Source organism: Anguilla anguilla, chromosome 14 (assembly GCF_013347855.1).
Source record: "Anguilla anguilla isolate fAngAng1 chromosome 14, fAngAng1.pri, whole genome shotgun sequence".
In the NCBI taxonomy this organism is placed as follows: Eukaryota; Metazoa; Chordata; class Actinopteri; order Anguilliformes; family Anguillidae; genus Anguilla; species Anguilla anguilla.
The window spans coordinates 25,997,507-26,017,237 of record NC_049214.1 but is presented as its reverse complement, the minus strand read 5'-3'; the positions used below and the strand labels follow the sequence as shown (position 1 = coordinate 26,017,237).

Here is a 19,731-nt window from a genome sequence, read left to right as displayed (position 1 = left end):
GTCTGCAAATAGTGTAACTTTTATATGCCTATTCAATTTACACCCAAATGCTGATCGTGTCCACCAGGTTTTTAGACACTACACCAAAATGTGACCCCAGCTGGACTCTAATTAGAGTTTAATTAAAGCTGAAATGTTCACTGTAGCAAAATATCTGAAAAGGCAAATTGGTCTGTAGCCTAACATAATCTTTGATACGTATGATCATCGTTTACTTCAGTATGGAGCATTTCAAAATGTGTTTCGGTCTGCGAAAGGTGTTTGTTTAATTTGAGTGTAGGTCCTATGTCACTGCTCCCTATTTATTTATTTAGTTTTTTTAACGGCACGCGTTGTTCCGAACAATGGGTCTAATCAAAGGGACGTCAGTAGGATGTGTGTGCGGTTTTTCTTTTTTCTTTTCTTTTTTTTTTCTTTTTTCTTTTCTTTTTGAGGTGGGGAGGCCGGGGTCAGGTCAATGCCTGTGGGGTGGGGAGGGGAAACCGGTAAAACTTCTCCCATCTGTTCAGTGATGACACAGCTAAGATGTTCGTTTTCCATTTTTGCTGAAGCCAATCGTTATCACAATGCTTAATTCGTCGTCGAGTGCTGAACGTACTATCTGTTGCGCCATGCAATGTGTATGATAATCTGGAACCGCTGTTCTTCATCCCTAGATGAATTATGTGGTGGCATTACGGATAAAAGTTACATATTGAGGTTGCGTATCCTATTAATAATTATGCACATCTATTAACCAACTGCAAAACCGTAAAACCATAACTGCAGTCTTTAAAGTAATTTAGACAATTCATCCATCATTGATAAGCAGTGGAAATGTAGGCCTGTATGCATAAATAGTTCAGCAATTTCATATAGCTTCAGAGTTGGTAGTTAAGGGCCCCCTGCCTATTGAGTAGGGGTTGGTCGCGGTTGGAGTTGTTTGGGGGGCATGCGCCTGCAGCACGCGGCACACGTTGGTCATCTGCATTTGTATAGAGACTGTAATAATAGCCCTTTCAAACTTAGTCCCACGAACAATGGGACATGTCAGCCCACTTCTGCACAGAAGGTCGCGGCTGCACCTGCCTTTCCGAAACAGGGCGGGGATGGGGTATAGAAACCATACTTACCCTCTTGATCGAAAGTAACAAGTATTAAATTAAATAATTATGAAACTTTATTTTACAATCTACATCACTGTGGCCTCTTGTTTTCCAAATGGTTTTAATATTAATTTCACCCGTTTTCGTCCATAACATTAGCACGTCGAAAGTAGGTAAATATTTTAAAGTAGCCTAATTTTAGGTTATCTGTGGTCAAAGTTTTATGCCAGCAGACAGAAGATCTGACACCACGTCCCCTCATCAATCTGCCACGAGCCAATGTGGCAATAAAAAATTAGCATACCAATACACCGCCCCGGCATCCAATGAGGTAACAGGTCATTCACAGAGGCGGAGGGCTGCAACGTATAAAAGCGGGCCTCCAAACTGAAGAATCACAGAACTTCGGAATAATAGCAACCGACTAATTCTCGACTCGAAACTACTGCGAACTCGTCTTCCAGCATCATGACTCTCGAAGAGGTTCTCATTCAGGATAGTGCCGCGTGCACTGGCAAGATCTTGGAAGAGGTGTTGGTTTCGGCGAAAATGAACGAATGTCTCACCATTGGGGTGTACGAATCAGCAAAAGTTATGAATGTGTAAGTATGAACTTTGGTGCTAATTTAATTACTACTGATATGTAGCCTACGCGTAAATGTCATTCCGTGTTGAAATATTCGCGTGCAAGGTGTTTATCTCTTTTCAAATCTCATTTGACAGAGACCCTGACAGCGTGGCTTTCTGTGTGCTGGCAACTGATGAGGAGTTTGAGTGCGACATCGCCCTGCAGATCCACTTCACTCTGATCCAGGCGTTCTGTTTCGACAACGACATCAGCATCGTCCGCGTGAACGACATGCAGCGGCTGTCTAACATCGTGGGCGACAAGTCAGTGGAACTTGAGGATGCGCACTGCGTTCTTATCACGGTATGTGTTGTACCTGAGTAAAACTTTCTTAAAACCATTGCGTAACATAGGCTATTTAAATTGTGCTTAATTATACACGTTTTACAATGTCGCTTATGTTTTATTTTTCTTGTTTTGCAGCAGAACCCTGCTGAAGGTTCGTGGCAGGACCCGGCTCTGGATAAACTGCACCTGTTCTGCGAGGAAAGTCGCAGTCTGAATGAATGGGTTCCGGAAATTACTCTTCCCGAGCGCTGAACCAGGACTTTACAACTCTCTACGGAGATTCTGTAAGCCCGAAGGAGTAAACATCCTACGAAACAAGGATGGGAGAAACTCCAATCATCCCTGGATGTTCCTGCAGAGGATCTCATTCCAGGAAGCCCGGTGGCAGCAGCGAGGACTCCCCTGCAGTCACGCGGTGGTCGGCTTGTACCAGGATGACCCATCCTTTGTGCGGATGTGGTCTGGTACGCCACAAGAGTGAAGGGAATCGAACTTTTCTCTGGTGCTCCGTGAGGAAATGTTCTGTTAGAAGATTGGTGTTGATGCAGGCAGGTGTGCCTGCAGACACCGCCGAGGAGCTTTTAAAAAATGTATTTATTTTTTTTAAACGAAACCTTTCTTTTTAAACCGGACACTTGATGTAGCCTACACCTGTCGATTCACTTTTTTTTGGGTTGACAGACGCTTCCTGTGCATGGTTTCAGTTTGACGGTGCTGAATTATGAAAACAATAAACATACAATATTGCATCATGGTTGTGTCATTGTTTATAAAAAATGAAGTTACACATTGTTTTGGTTTAATACTTTGCAGTTTCTTAATTCAGAATATAGCATGTGGTTTTGAAATATAACTAATAACCTATTCGTTTAAGGAAACGAGCATGTGCGCTCACATGGCTCTTGCAGTTTTGTTGTTTCAATACTTTTCGGGGGGGGGGGGGGGGGGGGGGATGGCTGTAGGTTTTTCAATACGGTACATATTTGCATATAAGGGTTCAGGGAGTTCGCCGCCACGAGCTGCAGACCTCGCGGATCTGCATGTGTATAGTGGTAGGAACAATGGTAGCGCCGCCGCCCGGTGACACCACGGGTCACGCACAGAAGCGGTATTGTCAGGCGGCAGATGTCCCCGCGCCGACGCTGCTCCATCTGCCAGATCAGCTATAGGAGGGGGTGAGGGCGGGGGCGAGAGGAGGGGTTAGTTAGGGTGGGCGCGTTGGGGCAGGGGGTTCAATTCCTATTGTCAGAGTGAACATTCAGCTGCTGTATTGTTTGGGTTCGGCCTTTGTAAACTCTCCGTATGCGGGCTGCTAAACTTCTCGCCAAATTTCTCTTCCAAGTTTGTGCGATCAAGTTACAATATTCCTCCGTGATAACAAAAAACAGGATGTGAGCGCAAATTTAAATTGTGTTCAGCTGGAGTGTTTGGTCCGAAAGAACACTCCGCAGAGGCTAAAACCGGCACCAGCACATGATGAGATTAATGAGAAATAAAATACAAATGAAAAATTCTAATATTGGAAATTATCCTCTAAATCTGAATTTTGACAAATCAAGCCCGAGATAGACTCCTATATCAACAATTAAGTATAAATACAAACCGCCGGTAGGCTACTACAAAAGTAGCCTATACGTCAAGATGACTTTTAAAAAAGAAAAACAACTGAAAAAATGCGTATTAACTAGCTACTGCACAACCATTCCTGCACACCCGCTTCTGCTACAGTTTGTCTGTTTCATCATTAATACGTTATTAATTATAAATTACTATTATTATGTCCACCAGGAATTTCACTGTTTTTGTGTTGTACAAAAACCTATCCACGGCCATGGCATTTTTCATTTCCTTATCATAGCGAGACAAATATATTTTCCCAAATTGCAGACATTATAAATGTAATTCAGAATTGTCAAAATAAAATATTCTAGGCCCTAATCATATCAGTGTGCAAGCATTTAATATGCATTAATGTCCTGCCTTGCATATCTTTAAAATGCCTTATACTGGACCTCATACTTGCGTAGTAATATGACGTATGGCTTTGTGTGCTCATATCTGTCTGCTTCTTAACGTGACTGAGGTTGCAGGTTCAAATGTGGCTCTCGAGTGTGACACTGCATAAAGCATTTGAGCTGAATTACTGTACCTTTATTCATATTCTGTGGATAATTTAATTGGCTAAAAAAAATGTTCTCCCCCTCTCCGTCTTAGATGTGTGGTGAGCGTTCTGGTGCAAAATGGCTGCCGTGCATCACCCAGGTGGGTGCTACACATTGCTGGTGTGTGAGGTGAGTTCCCACTCATCACTGTAGAGAACTTTGAGCATTCGGAAAAGTGCTGTATAAATGCAATGGTTCATTCATTCATTCAATTTGCAATACAAAACGTCATAGAAAGTCATAATAACCACCAACCCACACGTGTCACACCCATCATATGCACAAGTCCAGGTTAAAACTGGTCTATTGGAATGAAAAACTGTATACCCATCCACTGAACTGATGCTCTCAGTGATTTATGTACAGAGGAGCATTTCAATGGAACCATCTCGACACAATGGCTCTTTAATGTCCTTTATGGCACTGCTTAGCAGATGCAAGGAAACAGTCATAGCTGTCAGAGACATGCGCCTTGCCTGAGACTGACCTCCTCTGAGCAAGGCTCTCCTCTCTTCCTCCATCACGAACATCTCTCTCAGCCAGAAGTGTGAAAACAAGACACAAAAATTACAAAAAAAGCAAGAACCCACTTTGTAGTATTATATGTATGAGATTTAGTTATAATAAAAATACTGTTTGTGAAAAGCATATCATTTCTATGCCAGATACCATTTCTGAACTTCACAGAGCTAGAGTGTAGGCTACTATATTTCAAGCTTCTCCAGTTGTAGTGACCCACCCGTAACACTAGGGGTAGCTAGAGCACTGAACTTTAGTTCAGCAGATTTTCTTTTCTTGGCTATTGCACAATCCTTATGCAATTGAGGCATGTGAGCTGACTCTCTTGCTTTGATTTATTGCATAGCTGTGTACTGGGTACAGCGAACCCACAGGCTAACACGTGCATATGGTAATTAATGTGTGCATAATGTCAGCCTGTGTCTAAGTCTAAATTCAACCATAAGAACGTGCTGAATGGAACTTACTGGACACAAAGGTCACGTTGTATTCAATACTATTTTCCAGATAGGACATTATCCCACCCTGAAAAACATCTTCCTGCTTGCCCTACTGATCTTCCTGCTTGCCCTACTGCTAATCTTCTTAATAGGAAATGTACGAAGTAAAATGTCCAGTGTTAATTCAACTCTAAAAAGTGTTAATTTAACTCTTACCAGAAAACATTTGGTGAGGTCCCATGTTCCAGAGTGGAACCAAATGTTATCTGTTAAGAGTTGAATTAACACTGGACATTTTACTGTGTAGTCCGCCAATTTGTCATTTATTTTTTATTCCATTAAAGTTATTTTGTGGCATGACAAATAGAATTGTAAATACTTTTTGCTTGAGCTGTATTGCCATAATAAACTACTCTGACAGTTGCACTGTATAATATTTACATTTCATATGTAAATTTATTTTCCTCAATAAAACTCTGGAGCTAAAATTCAGAGAACCCTTTCAATAGGCAAGTATATTTAGATTTCACATAGCATTACACACAGCAGTGTAAAACTAAAATAGGAGGAGAACAGACTTAATATTTTGGCTTTTTTATTCAAGTTTTAAACTCAAAGTTGAGAATGCAGTGGAGATATGGCATCATCAAATAACAACCTTTGCAGTTCATTGCAGTCCATGAAGTTTTGACAAAGCGCAAATATCACAAGCACAATCAAGGTGTGGCACATCTGAAATGTAAGTCATACTAAAACTCTCGCGGACGGCGTGGGGTTTACGCGATGGTGCAGAGCTTGGAGGTGTGGTGCAGGTGCCAGTATGCTCGGATCCAGTCCCCGCGGGGGTCGGCCACGGGGAGGCGGAGGGTGGGCGGGGCCTCCAGGCCCCGGCGCTTGTGGGCGCGGTGGAGCAGGATGCGGTAGACCCCCGCCAGGCCGCCCCGCCGGCACTTGTCGCGGTTGTTACGCACGTGCTCGGCGGTGATGCCCAGCTCCTCCAGGGCGGCCCGCGCCTCCAGCTCGTCCTCGTCCAGCTCGCCCGGCCCCGCCTCCGCCAGGAAGGCGGGGTCCAGGCGGAAGCGCCCGATCGGGGGGGGGAGGGCGACGGGCAGGAGCCACTCGCTGCCGCCCATCTGCTCCGCGGTGCAGCGCTCGGCGGGCAGCGGGCGGAGGATGGCGGCGATGAGCCGGCGGCAGGGGGCGGGCACGCCCGGCGGGACGGCGTAGGCGCCGCGCAGGATGCGCCGCTTCAGCCGCGGCACGGTGTCGGCCCGGAAGGGCATGGCGCCCGTCACCGCGAAGAACAGGAGCACGCCCAGCGCCCAGGCGTCCACCGGCGCGCCCGCGTAGCTCCCGTCCCGGAACAGCTCCGGGGCGGCGTAGGGGGCGGAGCCGCAGAAGGTGCTGAGGGTCTGGGCCCGCCCGCACGCGGCGCTGAAGCCGAAGTCCCCCACCTTCACGCAGCCGCCGCGCGTGTAGAACACGTTCTCCGCCTTCAGGTCCCGGTGGACGATGTCGCTTTCGTGCTGCGGATCAAAGTCAATTAAATTGAAAAAATAAAAATACAAAACAGGACCAGGACCTCATTGCCACTTTCAAACATCTTGTATCTCTACTCTAGTAAAACGTCCAGTGTTAATTCGACTCCAATTCGATTACATTTGGTCTCACTCTGGAATGTGGGACCAAATGTTATCTTTTAAGAGTTTAATTAACACTGGACTTTTACTGTGAAGACATTTCAGATGTATTTTTTTTGTGGTTAAGAGTTGAATGAACACCATAAGAGTTGTAGACATTTCAGATGTATAGTTTTTTGTGGATAAGAGTTGAATTAACACCGTTAGAGCTGAATTACCACTGGACATTAACACTCAGCCTGCGCGCTGTCATAGCCTTGTCACAGCCCTGTCATAACCCTGCCATAACCTTGTCGCCATAACCCTGTCAGAGCCCTGCCATAACCCTGCCATAACCCTGTCATAACCCTGCCATAACCCTGTCATAACCCTGTCAGAGCCCTGCCATAACCCTGCCATAACGCTGTCAGAGCCCTGCCATAACCCTGTCATAACCTCGACATAACCCTGTCATAGCCCTGCCATAACCCCGCCATAGCCCTGCCATAACCCTGTCATAGCCCTGCCATAACCCTGTCATAGCCCTGCCATAACCGTCATAACCTCGACATAACCCCGTCATAGCCCTGCCATAACCCCGCCATAACCCTGTCATAGCCCTGCCATAACCCTGCCATAACCCTGTCATAGCCCTGCCATAACCCTGTCATAACCCCGTCATAGCCCTGCCATAACCTCGTCATAACCCTGCCATAACCCTGTCATAACCCAGTCGCCAAGCTGACCATGTGCTTGACGGCGGAGACGATCTGGGCGAAGACGAGCTTGGCTTCGGCGTCGGGCAGCTTGCCCTTGGCACTGATCCGGGCGTAGAGCTCGCCCCCCTCGGCGTACTCCATGACCAGGTGGAGGCGGGACGGCGTCTCCAGCACCTCGTACAGGCGGATGACATTCGGGTGGTGCAGCCGCTCCATGCTGGCGACCTCCTGGCACAGGAGCCGCTGCGCGTTCTCATCCAACCGGCTCTTCTCCAGCACCTTTATGGCCACTTTATCTGAGAGAGGGAGAGAGCGGGAGGGAGAGGGGGTGAGGGAGATAGAGAGAGAGAGAACCATCCTTCATTTATAACTACACTGTAAAATATCCAATGTTCATTCAACTCTAAAAGTGTTAATTCAACTCTTAACAGTGTTAATTTGACACTTAACAATGTTAATTCAACTCTAACCATGTTAATTTGACTCTTAACAGATAGCATTTGGTGCCACTCTGGAATGTGAGACCAAAAGTTATCTCTTAAGAGTTGAATTAACACCGTTAGAGTTGAACTAACAGTGGACCCTTTACCATGTAGACATTTCAGATGTATAGTTTCTCTGTGCTTTCTGAAAAGAGGACATTTTGCCCTATTTCCTAGTCTGTGCACAGTTTATAACCCTGTCATAACCATGTTATAACCCCTCTGTGATGCTGACCAGGTGCTTTATTTCCATGTGGTTTCTGTCAACTCAGAAGCCCTGCCTGCCTTGCATTATTAATCTCCCTGTCACAGCAGCTAAGAAAAGCACTTACGGTAAGAATAGGGTTGCCAGACAGTCTGCGTTTTGACCGGAATGTCTGGGTTTTCAAATTAGTTGCGCTGGCGCGGTTTGCGGTCCCGACTGGACAATGTAATGTCTGAGCAATTGATGGAAGATGTTTACTTTTAGTTTGTGATGAATTAATGGCTCTCTGGTCTGATAGAATGTTCTGACGGCTCCCAAACTCATTCACGTTCAGACTTCCAGTTTGTCTGGTTTTGACAAATTACAAATCTGGCACCTTACTTAAGGTTTGCCAGATTTATAATTTGTCACTGATTCCCCGGGTCCAATAGAACAGTCCGACAGCTTCCAAACTCGTTTGCGATCACGCTTCCAGCATGTTGGTTGGTTTTGACTAAACCTGGCAACCCTAAGTGAGATATGAGTGAATGTTGTGTAGCGGGTTTGAAACACAGGCAATGGCCGCCATTTTGAGTGATGCGGGCTGTGGCTCTGACCTGTAGTGAGGGCGTGGATGCCCAGCTTGACGCTGGAGAAGCTCCCCCGGCCGATTTCGCCGCGCACTTTGTAGAGGCCGAGCCGACGGCCCACGGCCAGCTCGCGGATGGTCTTCTCGTCCTGGCACATGGCCAGGTTGAGCCTCTGGAGGGGGGTGAGGGGGCGCGGCTGCCTCCCCTCTCCTGCGCGCTGCTCCGAGCCGCCCTGGCATATCTGCCGGCCGCGGGCTCCGCCCCCCAGCGCAGGCCTCCTGTCCACGTACGCCGCAGTCATTCTGTAATGAGCCACACACACATGCACACAAGCACATACACATACACATACACACACACACACACACACGTACGCACACACACACACACACACATGCATACAAACACACACGCACATACACATTTTAATACTTTTATTATTGTCCACATACCAAAGTAACATCAAAGGAAATAAACAGTAGAGACACAGTACATAATAATGACATGAGAATTTGCAGGCTCATTAGAGGTATAGGTAACAGCACCGCCTCCAAATATGGTGGCTATCCATACACACACAAGCGCACACACACACACACGCAAGCACACAAACACACACAACATGCACACACACATATCGCAGTTACACAATCATACACAGATCCAGATGGAAGTTTAGACTGTAAGCTCGCCTCTCGTTTTACAGTTATGCATCATCATCTCTGTTTGCGTCTGTATTCGGAATGAGGTTGGGGTGGGGGTGCAGACGAACTGGGGACTATTGGTGGGGAAGGTCGACAGTTTGTCAGTGAGTTGAGAAATCCGCTAAACCACCTTGTTTATTGCGGGAAACAATACAGTTCTTTCATTTTTTCATTTGATGCTCATGTCGCTACTCTCATCTTACGAACATCTCCGGTCAACTTCCGTTAAAAACGCATTATCCGTGCATTCCTCGATACAGCATTTGGGTTCAGATAAAGCCCCAGTAAACAATAGACACATAGGGTTGCCATAGCACACGATGTTCTGATTGGCTGGTCTAGCATTCCGCACATTTGTCTCGCTTTATCTCATGAAAGGGCCTTGCAGTTTACGGACAGCAGCCGATACAGTCATACATTATTACATTTTGTTATTGTCGGTCGCATTGTTTCGAGGCTTGAATTCTTCAGTGGCTGTTCCATCCGGAGACTGAGCTCTCCAAGGCTAAGTGGTGTTATGTACTGGCAGTGAGAGCTGATGTCCTTGCACGTACTGTCAGTGTTCTGGATCTCTGAACGGCGAGTCTCACCTGCACAGGTAGCGTTCGCCTGCTTCAGGAACGGCTCCCGAAGTCCACCCCGGCTTCGCCGGCTCCTGCCAGTCCACTCATGCCGGGGCTCCCTTAACCCTTTAAGGTGCGAGATCACAAACATGCAATTAGAATGTTCTTGAACGGAACATTCTAATGCTGATGTCACAATCACTACTGGTAATTGAAAGCAACCGAGGATTCTAGAATGCTGAGTTCGAATTTTGAGAAAATGTTCCAAAAAAACCTACTCTTAAAAATGGTTAAAAAGCCGATCAGAGCCCAGGGTCTTGTCGCTGAATCCACAGGTCTTCCTCCTCCTCTTTGACCCTGCAGGACCCCGTTTCCAGAGCTCCTAAATCAGACCTCCGGCTCTGTATCTCCCTCCCCGCGTTCGCACTTGAACTCGCGGCCAAGCCCCGGTGGAACCTCTGCCTCCTCGTTCGCGCGTCTTGAGGTGCGATGTGGCGAGGCGTTGAAAGGCGCTCTCCCCTTCTCTCTCTGGCGGGAGCAGGGATAAAGGTGGCATTATGTTCTCTCTAATGGGAAGCGGGATTAAGGTGGCGTTAGGCTTTGTAATCTCTTTAGCGCGGCACAGGGGAGCCCACGTTTCTGACATCAGACCTGCACTTGGCTGCAGGAGGCTGTAAGACAGAAGCAGAGACACTGATTGCCCTTGTTCGGTTTACTGAGTGCAGTGAGGGGGTGTGTGACCGGGTGCTTTTGTCATACCTGGTTTCCACGGCATCACAGTGAAGTGTTCACTCTCCCTATTCACATACCCTGAATCCTGCCATACGGGACTGTCACCAGCACTACTCGTCTGTTAAACCTACTGGTGGTTGGGTCGGTTGGCTGGGTTGAGTAAAATGGTTATTGGCTGAGTCAGTTTTGGTAAAAATGGTGATTGGCTGAGTCAGTGGTAATTGAGTCAGTTTGAGTACAGTGGTGATTGGGTGGGTTGGTTGAGTACAGTGGTGATTGGGTGGGCTGGTTTGAGTACAGTGGTGATTGGGTGGGTTGGTTTGAGTACAGTGGTGATTGGGTGGGCTGGTTTGAGTACAGTGGTGATTGGGTGGGTTAGTTTGAGTACAGTGGTGATTGAGTGGGTCGGTTTGAGTACAGTGGTGATTGGGTGGGTTAGTTTGAGTACAGTGGTGATTGGGTGGGTCAGTTTGAGTACAGTGGTGATTGGGTGGTTTGGTTTGAGTACAGTCGTGATTGGGTGGGTTGGTTTGAGTACGGTGGTGATTGGGTGGTTTTTTTGAGTACAGTCGTGATTGGGTGGGTTGGTTTGAGTACGGTGTTGATTGGGTGGTTTTTTTGAGTACAGCTGTGATTGGGTGGGCTGGTTTGAGTACAGTGGTGATTGGGTGGGTTGGTTTGAGTACAGTAGTAATTGGGTGGGTTGGTTTGAGAACAGCTATGATTGGGTGGGTTGGTTTGAGTCAGACCTGGGTAAAATACATATTTGCTTTGGATTCAAATATTTTTCTATGCGTTACTGATCTTGTCTGGTGTATTGTAACCAATGAAATACTCTCAAAAAGTGCGAACCCTGCCTTCTGGTCATATTGACAGACTCAATTACACCAGGCAAGATCAACAGAGCACAGAAAAGTATGTGAATCCAAAACAAATACGTATTTGACCCAGGCCTGGTTTGAGTACAGTGGTGATTGGGTGGGTCGGTTTGAGTACAGTGGTGATTCGGTGGATTGGTTTGAGTACAGTGGTGATTGGGTGGGTTGGTTTGAGTACAGCTGTGATTGGGTGGGTCGGTTTGAGTCAGACCTGGGTAAAATACGTATTTCCTTTGGATTCAAATACTTTTCTATGTGTTACTGATCTCGTCTGGTGTATTGTAACCAATGAAATACTCTCAAAAAGTGCAAACCCTGCCTTCTGGGAATACTGGCAGGCTCAATTACACCAGGCAAGATCAACAGAGCACAGAAAAGTATTTGAATCCAAAACAAATACGTATTTGACCCAGGTCTGGTTTGAGTACAGTGGTGATTGGGTGGGTGAGACTGAGCACAGAGCTTATTGGGTGGGTCACTTGGTGCTCCAGTTCAGAGAGAGGAAGGGCTTTGCTGTGGCTGTAGGGCGTGTTACCGTGTGGAACCGCACATGACCACACGGACACCACGCGACCATGAATCTCTTTAATACTGCCTGTGCCGCATGTGCCTGCTAAAGAACAGACAGGAGGATAGAGAGCCTGTCCACTTAAACGCAACCAGCAGATGGCCTTATTAATCAGCTCAACTGAAGGAAAACTCCCTTTCACAAGTGAGAACTGAAAAATCATAAAAGTGAAAATCATGAAACAACCAGGGATTTTCGAAGAAAACCAGAAACACAATAACACGAGAAAACTGATTTCTGTGTATCATTTCTAAATTTATAGCATGGCTGTTTCTCAGTTTTTTTTAAAGCAAAATATTACCAGCTGAAGCAGATAATATTAAAATAAACACAGAAAAAATATTAGCCAGATTATACAGTCAGAACATTTAGGGCTCAGTTTCACAACACAGAGCAGGAGATGTCAGTCAAGCTTTACTAACATACGATGAAAGCAGTTTAGGTCACTGCAGATCCCCTTATCCCTGAATTAAACAGCGCAAGCACACGGGAACAGAAATGCAGGACAATGTATCGCGGCTCACTAGACTCAGAGTGCATTGTGGGAACGGTACGAGCCGAGCTCTGCGGCGTCAACCTTGAAGAGCGGACGTCAGAGCCGCATCTGACTGGCCGCTTTCAGAACGCGCCGACGGGGAGAACTCTCCCCATGTCCTGTTGCCAGGTGACACGGTGTCACGTGACTTCCCGGGGCACAGCACGGAGCGAGGGAAGTCTTCCAGACCGCCAGCCGGTCTCGTCGCCGTGGAGAACGACGACCCCGCGTCAACAGGGACAGGTCGATTGTAATTCCGTTACTCCACCGCTGTTAAACGAGGGCTGCTGCCCTGACCTTCTGGACGCGAGCTAAAACCGTTACTTAACCTAATCGCCCCCGTCCACAGTCACCTCCGGCGAGTGGCGGCCAATCAGCTTGGCCGGGGTCACGCTCTCAACCGCGCTCAAAAAGCCTTTGATTCTCTCTGGCCGCTTATCCACAGATTGGAGTTGGCAGAGAGGCCTGAGCCGGTGTCGGACGTGCATTCGGGCGGGGATGTTCTCCAGCCCCGAGGCCGTGTCAGGCACAATCCGTACTTCAGGGTTCATGTGTCTGATGACAGGCAAAATACCGCTCTGTCGTTACAGGTTTGCGTTAGGTGAGGTGTGTCCATTAGTTAAAAACCCTACGCGTATGCGTTTGTTATCCTGTTACCCAGGGCAAGGCTTACAAGGCTGCTGTGGCAGGATGTTTATGCTGCATTATAGAGTCAATTCAGAGACGGAGACTAAACACACAGCTCCTGAAAAGACCGCTTCTCCCAAGGTCTGGGATTAATGAATGAGACACTCAGTTTTTATAGAGGATTTTGTGTGAAGTATCCAAAGCCAAAGGTAACACTGTGGCAGATGCAGTGATGCGTACAAGAAATTGGTTTGTTATAGGCTGTCCTTAACACATTTAGCAGGCCTGCTAGCTCTGCTGAATATTCATGGGCAAGTGCAGGACAATTATCAAACAAAGGACGCTACCAGTAGTGCCTCACAACAGGGCAATGAACATGAAAACAGTTTCCGTTCCTTATGAACTAGATCTTAGACATACTGTTTTATTAAAGTGTGCAGAAATACAGACTGAAGGCTGTGCTATTAAACTCTGAATGTACAGGAACACAGGCTGACGACTGTGATTTTTATCGGTGCAGAAACACATGCCTGTTAAACTCAGGCTAATAGCTCTGCTGTTCAGCTCTGTGCAGACAGACAGGCTAACGGATGTGCTGTTAAGCTGTGTGCAGACACACAGGCTAACGGCTGTGCTGTTAAGCCCTGTGCAGACACACAGGCTAATGGCTTTGCTGTTAAGCTGTGTGCTGAAACACAGGCTAACGGCTGTGCTGTTAAGCTCTGTACAGACACACGGGCTAACGGCTGTGCTGTTAAGCTCCGTACAGACACACAGGCATTATAATGGCTGTGCTGTTATGCTCTGTGCAGACACACAGGCTAATGGCTGTGCTGTTAAGCTGTGTGCAGAAACACAGGCTAACGGCTGTGCTGTTAAACTCTGTGCAGACACACAGGCTAACGGCTGTGCTGTTAAGCTCTGTGCAGACACACAAGCTAACGGCTGTACTGTTCAGCTGTGTCCAGACACACAGGCTAACGGCTGTGCTGTTAAGCTCTGTGCAGACACTAATGGCTGTGCTGTTAACCTGTGTGCAGAAACACAGGCTAACGGCTGTGCTGTTATGCTGTGTGCAGACACAGACTAATGGCTGTGCTGTTAAGCTCTGTGCAGAAGCACAGGCTAATAGCTGTGTTGTTAAGCTGTGTGCAGAAACACAGGTCTGTTAAGCTCTGTGCAGACACACAGGCTAGCGGCTCTGCTGTTCAGCTGCGTGCAGAAAGCAGGCTGATGGCTCTCAGAGTTTCTTCCTCTTCAGACGGCACTCAGTGAAGCTGCTGTTGCTCTTCTGCTCCAGCTCCTTCACTCTCTGCCTCAGAGCCTCCACCTCCCTCTGACTCTGCTCCTGTATGAATTGCAGCTTCTGCAACACACACACGCAGTTACATATATATACACACACACACAGGCCAGTTACACACAAGCACACACACACATACAGGCAGTTACACACACAAAGCAGTTACACACACACACACACACACACAGAGCAGTCACACACACACAGGCCAGTTACACACATGCACACACACACATACAGGCAGTTACACACACACACAAATCAGTTACACACACACACACACACACATTCAGTCACACACACACACATACACACAGAGCAGTCACACACACACAGGCCAGTTACACACATGCACACGCACACATACAGTGCAGTTACACACACACACACACACACACACACACACACACACACAGACACACTTCCAGTTCTGGCTCCAGGTCCCACTCTACCAGTAATGCATCACTCGGTAGAAATTACTTTAACTGGATTATGAACGACACTATCAATTACATGGACAGGAGAGGAAGGGAGACAGGCTCAGGAGTGTGGGACTGTGACAGAGTAAAAGGGGAGGAGACTCAGGAGTGTGGTACTGTGACAGAGTAAAAAGGGGAGGAGACTCAGGAGTGTGGGACTGTGACAGAATAAAAGGGGGAGGAGACAAAGGAGGGTTAGACTGTGACATAGTGAAAGGGGTGGCAACTTTGGAAGGCGGGAATGTGACACGGTGGAATGGGAGGGGCCAGTAAAGAGGGTGTGGCAGGGTAACCTTCACTCACGCGTTTGTAGAGGTCCTGTGGCAGGGGGCAAGATGCCACTGGCTGCTGCTGTACTTTCACGGAGGTGGTCTGGGCCCTCGCAAGCTTAGCACTGAACTGCCAACCAGACACACCCGTATTCATCACAGCTCAGCGTTGAACTACACATCCCATATTTACCCTCACCTAGTAAGGTCAACAAACACACCGAAAAGCGACTTCCTCATTTTCCACATTTCCATGTTTTATGTGTCAGTACCTCCATCTGTAATTTTATGATCTCTTTCTGTTTTTCTTTCTCTTGCTCCTTCATCCTCTTCCTCATCTGCTCCAGTTCTGCCTCCTTCGTCTGCAGGGCCTCCTCCATCTCCCTCTCTTTAGCCTCCACTGTTTAAACGCAACCAGCGTGAGCTGGACTGAGTGAAAGGCTGAATGTGCGATAGCTGTCTGTGAAAGGGTGACTATCTTTAACAGTGAGTGTGATAACAGGGTGAATAGCTCATCGCTGGGTGAATGTCACTAACTGGCTGAATGGTTCATTGCTGGGTTAATGATTTGTAAAAGGGTGAAAGTGTAATTAACAGGCTGAATGGTTCATTGCTGGGTTAATGGTTTATAAAAAGGTGAAAGTGTAATTAGCAGGGTGAATGCTTTATTGATGGGGTTCTGTATTATTAGCAGGGTGTAAGTGTTATAGCTGGGTGATTGGTTAATATTATGTAATTAAGTGGGTTTCCATGCAGTGCAGTCACACTGGTGCTCCGTAGGTACAGTGGTTGGGGTAGGAGATTCATTGGGCTCACGTTTGCTCTGGAGCTGCCCCCGAACTTCCGCAGCGTCGCTCTGGTGCTCTGCTACCTGTGCTGCCATCTCCATCTGCAGCCCCTCTATGCTAGCAGCACTGTCCTGGGGTCAGCCACACGCGGGCATCACACAACAATTAGGCAACAACCACACACGGTCATCAACAACAATTAGGTAACAACCACACACGGTCATCGCACAACAATCACAGCACTGCCATATAAATCTTAGACCACCAAATAGAACGATCTCAGAACAACCACAGATAAACCAGTAAACAACCGCAACACAACCATAAAAAAGTCCAGAGAGAGCAGCCGTAACACCATGCCATGTGTTTTAAACGTTGCACTTCTATCTGGGACACGCAGATAAAAAAACAGCACATTTGATGCTCTGATGTTGCTTTTCGCCCCACCTGCAGTTTGGAATAATTGTCTCTCTCCAGGTCGCTGATGGACTTTTTCAGTTCTTCATTTTCCACTGGGAGAAAGAGAGAAATGATAAAGAGAACCAGCCATTCAGCCCATTCGGGCTCATCATGTTATTTAATGAGCACAGCATCGAGTGGCGTGTTCAGCCTGATCCCGAACAGCCCGTGGGTTCCTGGTTCTATGGCACGCCCTGACAGCTACCCCGTGTGTTACCATATTCACTGTGGAAAAATGACTTCCTGATATCAGCTAAATCAACCTTTAAAGAATGCTTGACTGACCGAAAAATCTACGGTAGATGACTTTGTTCATTTCTTTGAAAAAGGTAAAAACGAACTGTCCTGTTTGTTTTTAAGATGAAATTAAAAATTAATGTGATATGAAAAGATGAAATGCAATGTAAGATGAAATAGCATAAGTTAATCTGGAGATTTACATTGTGTAGATGTGTAGAATGAGAACTGCCAGAAAGGGATGTATGTGTTTGATCTGGCCTATCAAATAAACACTATGGGTGAGGGGGGGGGGGGATTATTATTACTATTATTACTAATAATAATAATGATAGAAGACAAAAAAAGAAGAACTGGTGGCTCTGTTAATTGAAACCTATGTGTGGCTGTACTATAAAAGACAGAACCGCTGTGGTATGGCAAGAGACACACACTGCTGTTGAATGTGTTGAAAGAGACCTAACCCTCAGGTTACACTGCTGTTTTATGGTCAGAGGAGACCTACACTGATATTGTGTGGTGAAGAGAAGACTGCACCGTTAATGTTCGACAAGGGGAGAGTCATTTCACTCTAAGTATGGTGTGCGGTGCACTAAAATTGTATGCTGTTTAGTCGTGAGGGGAGATGTTCACTTCTGTGGCAAGGTCAGGAGTATGGTTGCCAGACTTCTGTTTGGACATCAAAATGTCCGGTTTTCCAAATTATTTGTACAGGTCCTGTTCGTGGTCAATGTAACTGAGTAATTGGTTCGAGTACATTTTGATTGAAGAAATTTACCGGTAGTTCGTAATGAATTTGCGCGTTAATTACTTGGTCAGAAGTTGGTTCCGAGGGGGACGCCCCCTGGTCCGACAGTCCGCGATTACCCATGCAGCTGTGCATGCTGATTTTGACAATTCTAAATCTGGCAACCCTCGTCAGGAGAGACCTACGCTGCTGCCGCGAGGTGAGGAGAGACCCGCACTCCCCCGGTGGAGAGAGACCTACCCCTCAGGTCACACTGCTGCTTTATGGTGTGCTCGAGTCCAATAACAGCCTGCAGCAGTTCGTCTCGTTCTGCAGCCAGTGACATAAAAAAACAGGGACACTCAGTTCTTCTCAGTAATGCTTTGCACAGTTAACCGAATAACAACGAGCAAAAACATATACGAAAGTATCTCAAACAACCCAGACAATTATTTCAACATTCAAGCGTTACTGCGGCCCGTATCCGCACGGCGCAAGAGAAAGACGGTAGCAGCAGCATTTCAAGCTATATCCACTGTGTACTGACAATGGACGGATGTTTTGGTTGGGTTTGTTGATCTTAGCTCTGGTGTTGAGGCTGGAACAGACTCAAATTGCTACCATAGCGCTGCCACAGTCAGCAGTTTTTTTTAAGGCCATTGCCGTTTTGTCTTAAACTACTATTTTGCCTCACCAGCATAACTGTGCAGACTGCTCAACGTGCAAATTTAACAGTGGAAATAACAACAGAGAACCAAATAGTTCGGGCCAGCTTGTCTTGGCTACACTAATGAGAACATATCTTCAGTAACCACAGGAGGAATTAGAGATGACATGTGGCAGAAGGGCCTGGCCTGCTATCCTACCTTCCCGCAAATACTTCTCTTTTGTCTGTTTTAGCGTCAACATCCGACTGGTCTCATTTAATTTCATCTCTAGCAGACTGTTCTTTGCTGTCATATCTGTCATCTTCTGTTTTGAGAAAGAACATCGCTGTTTATCTGGCCTATTTCCCTCAATGTACGTTTCAAATGAATTATCTGAACAGGTAGGCTACTTCTTTTTTTATGTACGGTTTCCTGTATTAGAAGGCAACTAACAAACATCTACGTATATAATTTAAACAGGCCTATACGCATTACGACATATGAAATGATTATTGCACAATTCAGTGAATGTACGCAAATGACTATTGATAATAATCGTCTCTAATTTCATAACAATTACCGTCTTCCACATTAGCTAACGTTAAAGCCCTGGCGGATGGCTAATCTAAATTAGCCGTGTAAAGTTGTCTAACATTTACCTGCTCTGTCTGACAGAAGTCTTCCAATAGTTTGTCCAAATTCACAGCTGTGGACTTCTTCATTTCTCACAAATGAACTTTAAGCGACGTGTGACGCCATATTAAACGAAAATAAAGAAAATTTCCGTTAAGTAATTTGCAGGTTTGCTGTACTCGTGCCGCTAGTCAGTCCCTTGGTTCAGCCCCACTTGTCCCGCACGCGGAGGGCCGTTATGAACGTTCATAATACGTAGATGAATAAACGTACACTGAGTGTGTCCAGTGTCCTTCAGATCAATACTTAGGCCTATGTTGCTACCCTTTATTGACCGCAGGTGTCGCTCTTTATCTACAACTCCCCTCGCGTAGTTATCCCTTCCCGAGCCCCACTGGTCGCTTCCGCACAAGGAAATTCTTCTGCGAGCCCCAGTTTCGTCAGGAAGGAGGTAGTGAGTAGCAAAACGGCACATTGCTCCAAAGAGGCGTTAGTTTTTTACTTAAGAGATTCCTCTTCACCCCAATTTTAATGGCCGACTTGGCTTCACGGATTTTTTAAATTAACTATGTAAACTACGATGACACAGTAACATGGAACAAATTGCAGTTAGCAAGCCTGGCTCAGGGGTAATCCAACGGCAGGATCCTGAGAACGGGGATCAGACTGTGGATCAGACAGACCAGGCGGTGTTGCAGGAGACTAGCTGGGACATGAGATCTGTCCCCTGCTGTTACTGTTCAAATGAGCACAATGTAAGAACACTAGTGATTCAGGAAATGGATGTTTGAGGCTATGGTGGCCAGATTTATCTCCATTTAACAGAATAAATTAGATCCAGTGAGTAGTATAATCTGATTTTAATG

General features: G+C 46.6%; 3 protein-coding genes across 4 annotated transcripts; 1 reads left to right on the top strand and 2 right to left on the bottom strand.

Moving 5' to 3' along the window:
• Positions 1–1,494: 1,494 nt before the first annotated feature.
• On the top strand, positions 1,495–2,748 carry LOC118212126 (growth arrest and DNA damage-inducible protein GADD45 gamma-like). 2 transcript variants are annotated; one of them, XM_035389746.1, is made up of 3 exons: positions 1,495–1,687; positions 1,809–2,016; positions 2,140–2,748. In XM_035389746.1, the coding sequence occupies exons 1-3, from the start codon at positions 1,554–1,556 to the stop codon at positions 2,251–2,253; spliced, it is 456 nt and encodes a 151-aa protein (XP_035245637.1). In that variant the 5' UTR covers positions 1,495–1,553; the 3' UTR covers positions 2,254–2,748. The 2 variants fall into 2 exon arrangements, with proteins under 2 accessions (XP_035245637.1, XP_035245636.1); XM_035389745.1 differs by having other exon boundaries at positions 2,137–2,748.
• A 2,969-nt stretch (positions 2,749–5,717) lies between these two features.
• LOC118212493 (serine/threonine-protein kinase NIM1-like) lies at positions 5,718–11,491 on the bottom strand. Its single transcript, XM_035390384.1, has 5 exons — positions 10,262–11,491; positions 10,011–10,109; positions 8,744–9,018; positions 7,488–7,756; positions 5,718–6,648 (listed from the first exon to the last, which is right to left on the bottom strand). The coding sequence occupies exons 3-5, from the start codon at positions 9,015–9,017 to the stop codon at positions 5,899–5,901; spliced, it is 1,293 nt and encodes a 430-aa protein (XP_035246275.1). The 5' UTR covers position 9,018; positions 10,011–10,109; positions 10,262–11,491; the 3' UTR covers positions 5,718–5,898.
• A 2,236-nt stretch (positions 11,492–13,727) lies between these two features.
• On the bottom strand, positions 13,728–19,547 carry LOC118212919 (coiled-coil domain-containing protein 152-like). The gene is made up of 8 exons (XM_035391425.1): positions 18,892–19,547; positions 18,452–18,557; positions 17,847–17,915; positions 16,610–16,674; positions 16,191–16,293; positions 15,647–15,774; positions 15,409–15,504; positions 13,728–14,689 (listed from the first exon to the last, which is right to left on the bottom strand). The coding sequence occupies exons 1-8, from the start codon at positions 18,952–18,954 to the stop codon at positions 14,564–14,566; spliced, it is 756 nt and encodes a 251-aa protein (XP_035247316.1). The 5' UTR covers positions 18,955–19,547; the 3' UTR covers positions 13,728–14,563.
• Between the last annotated feature and the right edge of the window lie 184 nt (positions 19,548–19,731).